The sequence below is a fragment of the Pseudomyrmex gracilis genome, unplaced genomic scaffold (genome assembly GCF_002006095.1).
Source record: "Pseudomyrmex gracilis isolate BER0280 unplaced genomic scaffold, ASM200609v1 scaffold_175, whole genome shotgun sequence".
Classification (NCBI taxonomy): domain Eukaryota; kingdom Metazoa; phylum Arthropoda; class Insecta; order Hymenoptera; family Formicidae; genus Pseudomyrmex; species Pseudomyrmex gracilis.
The window spans coordinates 246,003-252,465 of NW_018020759.1; the positions used below are offsets into that span (position 1 = coordinate 246,003).

At 39.9% G+C, this 6,463-nt stretch overlaps 1 protein-coding gene across 1 annotated transcript in view; it reads right to left on the reverse strand.

Annotated features, from left to right (window-relative positions):
* Positions 1-3,019, reverse strand: part of LOC109857835 (BMP and activin membrane-bound inhibitor homolog) — a 21,737-nt gene extending 18,718 nt beyond the window's left edge. Inside the window, exon 1 of the mRNA XM_020434561.1 lies at positions 2,380-3,019. Coding sequence (XP_020290150.1) covers positions 2,380-2,515 — 136 coding nt within the window. The 5' untranslated portion in view covers positions 2,516-3,019. The remainder of the gene's footprint in view (positions 1-2,379) is intronic.
* Positions 3,020-6,463: the final 3,444 nt, after the last annotated feature.

The window sequence follows — 6,463 nt, forward strand, 5'->3', positions numbered from 1 at the left end:
TAATCAGTATATATTCTTATCAATATTACTATTTAGAGGATTTTCCTCTTAAAATAAGAAACTCTCTTCTTGGCGCCTATTTTAGTATAAAATATACTTAAAGTAAGTGGGATATCCTCAAAACAAGAATACAATTTTTTCGGTGTATTGTACACGACAAACCTAGTTTAACCGAGCAATTCTTCAGACGTATTCGAATTAACGATCTAACGATGATCGAGAGCGTGGTTGCAAAGCTTGGCCAAAGATGCAAAACAATGCATTCGGCAAACTATATAAGCGAAACTGTTCCGTGGAATTTCGACGATCTTTCTCGGCGCGAAAGATCGTTATACGACTGTGAAAAGCGAGCGTGTAACTTCGTCCGAGAAGTTAATTGAATTTTGTTGTTACCTCGGAAAAAGAAATAAATAACGAGCGTGTTTGTTTTCTAGGCCAGCAAACCTGTTTTTAAGTTTTTATTATTCAAAGTTGGACACGTATGGTGTGTGTGTGTGAGCGGAATTACACAGCTATCGGTTACGTATCTATTATATCAGCGTGCGTATACATTCGAATCTCCCGCTTTTGAATATTTGATAATTTTATCCAAACAGAATAAACCAGATAGCGATGCAACAATGTAGCGCCAACGCGTGCAACAAGCGTGTCGGCACCTATCACGCACATATATACATACATATATAGAAGCACATGTTATATGTACTACTTCCACTATACGCGCGCGCCTAGTCGGCGCCCAGGCCGCGTGTACACTTTATCGTATTTCTTTCTTGGTTCGATATCGTGCGAACGAAAAATTTTAATATTTATTATTTCGCTCATGTCCTCGCCTTGTTGCATTGTCCGGCAATTTGTACGTACAAGCACGCACGAATGAAAAACAAAAAAAAAACAAAAAAAAAAAACAGGAATCAAAGACAAAGAGAGAAAGAGAGAGAGAGAGACGATCGTACATAAATTATGTCGATAACGACGACAATTACGTATTATCAGGTTACAGAACGCCGGAGAAAAAATTATACACACAATGCACACTCTTGAGAAATAATTAGCTTACAGATTGATATGACAAAAAAAAAGGTAGAAATAAATGAGGGAAAAAAAAAGAAACTGGTGCGCTCTAGTCGGCCGGCAGGCGCCACTTGCGGATGTAAATCTATCGATCGATCGTGAATCATTCGGTGCGTCCGTGTGTCTCGCTTCGTGTTCGCGCGCGCGCTCGACTCGAGTAAACGATTTTTATTGCTCGCGTTGAACATTCCGCGTTGAACGATGATCGACCCCCTTTCGGGAGGTGGTGGTTTACAACTACCGCGCAATAAGCCTTTGTTTGTTTTTAACGAAATCGTTTCTAATAAACTCCTTTCGGCGCCGAGTATTTTTAGGAAGCGCCATGAATCTCTCGTCACTCTCTCAAGCAAACGGAGAAGAGACTCTTCGCAATTAAGCGAAGTTTCCTCTCTTAAGATCGGCGCGCGGTTTTATTTGCTTTGCGACGCGTTTTTTTTTCCTACAAAATAACAAAATAACGCGCGAAGAAAACAATTTTCGGAAAAATTCGGATCTCGAACGTGTGCGGTCGAAGAATCTCTTCTTTGTCTACTCTTCGAGTAGATGTGGAAAAAAAATACGATCGATTACTTTGCGTCAAATTGATATCGAGAGCTATCGAAATTGTTGAGAAACGAATTTTTTTTTATGAAAAAGTTTTTCAAGTTTTCGTATCGCACGTTGTTCCTTGTATGTAAAAAAATTTTCTAATTGAACTGTGATGTGCCGCTTCTCTCTTCTTCGCGAGATACAAATTGCTAAATTCGCGAGAATTAACGAAACGAGCTTGCCGAGCACGTGCACGCACCGTGCTTCCCGCGATCACTCGCCGCGCGCGCACGCACAAGTGTGCATCTCTCACCTTTGCCGCTACCGGCGAACTCTTTCGGTTCCGTTAAGTGATTGTCAAAGATTGCCGGGATTTGTTTTTAAATTAGATTTTTATTTTACAGCGAACGAAGCTTTGACAAACACGCGTAAAAAATAAGAAAATAAGAGAGTGACGTGTGTGATTAACAAAAATAAAAATCTCAAACGAGAAAAAACAAACTATTATTCTATCGAGAGAAATAGATACAACTTCTGTACAGAGACGAGACTTATATTCAACGCTGTGTTCAATTCGTCAAATAAAAATAATCGCGCGATTAATTGACGCAGAATTGTTTTAATTTTTTGTTTGTTAAAAATTTACTCTCTTTCTCTCTCTCTCACGTTGGAAATCTTGTAGATCCCACCGGGGATCGCGTGACCTGGCGAACTGTTTTTAATCAGACATGCAAAAAGGATTTGTAATTTAAAAATTACGCGCGTACGCGTTTGTACCTTTGTCGATGTATCGAGCCTCGTTGTCGACGACTTCGTAATCCTCCGCTTCCGGATTGGCGAACGCGTTTCTGGAAGCGGCGACGGCGAAACCCGCCGCCACCATCGTCGCGAGAGTCAACACATTGAACAACATTTCGGGAAAAAAAAGAAAAAAGAAAAAAAAATGGGACAAGATTTCAGCTTTTGATTAAAAAAAAAAACCAAAAAAAGAAACCAAAAAAAAAAAAAAAAAAAAAACGACGAATTTCAGAGCAACCGCAGTTGCGACGACGAATCTGATTGCGATTCGTATCGGTGCGTCGTCAGAACGACGGTTTCTTGAATCTCGAGCATGTGTTTTTTCTCTTCCCCGGGAATTCTAGGACGTTCGAATCACTCGTCGTCGTCGTCTTTCGTTGTCGTTGCCACAAATCGTCACGTTTTCTTGATGAATTGCTCCGGCTCGCTTGGTTATCGCGTCATACATAACGAGCGCGATTAGGATGGTAAGAGAAAAGAGCAGCTGGCACCACAGCAGCAGCAGCAGCAGCCACGCGTAGTAGACAACGAAGAATGAGAGAGCGTGAGTCTACGCCAGACGACGTCTTACCACGGCGCTTTCCGGCGATTAACTAACGGAGAGCCGGACCGAGGAGGAACTGAAACTCACACAACTTCGCGCGGGGTCGACCGGAGTCGACAGTCGCGCCGGCCGTTCGGAGCCGACGTTGTCGGCGAACGCGAGCGAGCGAGCGCGCGCGCGCGCGCGCGTCCACACTTGCATAGTTTTTAAATGAAAGCCGCCTGCCTTTGCCTGGGCCGGACGCTACCGCTGAGCCTGAGGCGCGCTGCGCGCCCCGTTTTATCGGCGCATATATCGAGAGCTCAACTCGCGCGCGCGCGCGCGCGCAAGCAGATGAAAGGATCACAGGTAGGGACACTCGAGATAATTATCTATACTTGCGGGCCTATGATTTTAGAGATAAAATATAAACCATCGAAACGTCAACAATTATTTAGGTCTTGCTTGTTATTTTGCCACGAATCATCGGTGGGCTTGATCCAATTGTTTGTTTAATTAATTGGAATTGGAAGAAGAAAACAAATTAAGCGAATTTTCTTCTTCGTCGAAGATAGAGATTATTGGTGTTGTTATTTACAGGCGTTCGCGTTTGTAAAATAAAAATTTATGAAACCGATTGATCGAATTGAAATTAATTTCGCGTTTTGTTTTGTTGTCCGCGCTCGTATGTAAACTTTTTTGTTTTTTCTCTCTTGAAGAGTTTTTAATTTATTTATTTCGCGCGTAAGAAAGATGTTGCTTTTGTCCGCGCTCTCCGCATCGAAGGATGTTTTGCGTGTAAAAGTATACATTATATTTTGTTTGACATAATCGGCCGCCAAAGCGGCACGTCGCAGGATTCGATTATTTTCGAAAGATCGCCCTCGACACGCCACTTACATAAATGACGTAAACTATGTGTTTGTGTGTGTGTATAACGCAAGCTTCGATCGACGTGTGCGTAAATGTCGCAGGCGTGTGTCACACAGTAGTATGCGTGCCTGCCCGGGTTCGTCGGCGGAAAGTCGGTGAGAAAACTGCGCAGGGGAAACGGTGGCGCCTGATTCCCGTCGACGCCAAAGTGGTCGGCGACGGAGGCGAGGCGGCGCGACGCGACGCGACGCCGCGCGACGCGTCTTTGCCATGCTTTTTTCCCCGTTGATCGGTCGTTGTCGAGACACAGGACACACAAACCTTTCCTTTTTCCAGAGCCACAGAGTTTTGTATCTCTCGCTCACACATTGCTTCTTCCTTGTTTGTGAGATCGAAAGATTTTTTTTAAATACAAACGAAAATACACTCACCACCAAATAAAAGCGCAATTAGGAGTCGTACGTTTTTTTCTCTGAGTTTCTTGTGCGATAAGCAGGTGATACGCAGCTTTGCTCACGAAGACGTAAACGTAGGATGCATTTTAGCTGATAACACACATGACAGATCCGACAGTAGTTGTTGCATCAGACGCAAACTGAACACAAATGGGCGAATGACAAGCGAATAAAAGTGAGGAAACATATCGTATGTTCCGTAACCAATATATATACACCGAAAAAATTGTATTCTTGTTTTGAGGATATCCCACTTACTTTAAGTATATTTTATACTAAAGTAGGCGCCAAGAAGAGTTTCTTATTTTAAGAGGAAAATCCTCTAAATAGTAATATTGATAAGAATATATACTGATTAGAATATAAAAAGCCTCTATAGAAAAACATATATCTCAATATCGAAAAAGACTATATTCTTAAATAAAGAATATATTTTTAATTTCAGAAGAATATCATCTATATAAAATCTTTAAGAAGATTTTTTAAGTATAAAATCTTCTACTTATAAGAATATAATTTTTTCGGTGTATATATATATGTAATAATCATAATGTAGATATTTATATAATTTTTTATGTTATTAACAATATATTAGGTCTACCGGAAAGTTCTGTCCGTTTTTGGAATAAAACAAAATACAAAGTTTTCTTAATTTTTCAACAATGGGATATACAAATTGCCCTCACGCCGGCAAGAAATCATTAATAATAATGGCAATTATATTATTTAATAAAGTTTATTGACGGTTAAGAAAAATTTGTATTTTGTTTTATTCCAAAAACGGAAACAGAACTTTCCGGTAGACCTAATAAAGTATTAACTATGCTAATATTTTGTTAAATTAACTTAAGACTTCTATAAAAGCCCGAGATTTTATTACTATTAAATAAAGAAATATCCTTTTTTTTTCGCACATATATGTACATATATACTTACTAAATATAAAATATTTTAACGCACGATTTTTGCGTGTTCTTTCGCACGCGTGCATTAATTTTTGGTAACAATGAAATTCGATCGGTCAATCAGTATGTAAAAAATATCTCAGAGAGTTTTCATCATATCTCTCCTGTAACTTACTTGAAACAATTGTTCCGTAGAACAAAAACTATGAACGTATCAATAAAATATATCAATAAAATATATCAAATGCGCCTTTTGCGGCCCTCGAAAAACAGAAAGTTTGTACAATATTTAATTATTAATATATTGCGATAAATTTTTTAATGTACTTTAAATATAAATTGAGAGATTCGTGGCGAGAGTTCGGTGGATGCGTATAATTTTGTTCGCACGCGAACCTCTGACCATCTCTCTGAGGTTGGCGGCAGCGCGCATTCAAAAACCTCCGTGCGATTACGCCGAAGCTTTACAGAGACCTCACTGTACTCGTCTCACTTTCGTCGGTTTATTTGTGTTAGATGAAACTTCTTTCTCGATGACACGCGCGTTTCGAACGCGCGGTCTTTTCCACGCGTTCATATACACCGCCAATGTTTCTTTCCGCCGTTATTTATGTCGGAGAATCGGCAGGAATATATGTGTACACGTAAGAAGAACGTTCAGTAACCTGGAGGATGACTAATTATGTTGAAACGACCGTGGCCCGAGGGCCGGGGCACCTGGCGTACCGGGCGCCCCTTTCGAGAGTCTCGCTCGGTGGAGAATTCAAGCTGCTCTCTCGGTTCCCCCGTTAGGTTACACGATGTAGAACAAAGAATGTCAGCTTGGTAGTTCAAGTTTGTTCTTCTGGAAGCTTCATCAAATACGCATACGTCTCGTGTCTCGCATCTCGGAATCGTTCGTCAAGAGTGACGTGGCTCTTCTTGGGAGACCTCGGTATCTATATCTATATTCTTAAATAAAAATAAGCGAGACAGAGAGAGAGAGAAAAAGAGAGAAACGTCTTTTCGCGTTAAAAGCTTCGTTATTAAGCGACACATGTAATTTAGACTATCGTCAAACAAACGCTCGAAATACATTTGCACATTCTGTGAGCGAGGATTTTTTTTAATTCTAAGAATGAAAACCACAAAGAATCCATATCGATATTGTGTGACACAAATATATCTATTATCTATATATATATCTATATATATATATATATATTTATATATATTTATATATATCTATATATATATATATATATATATATATATTGCGTCGCGCTAATATTGCATTTGATAACCGTGAAACAATTTCAATAACATTT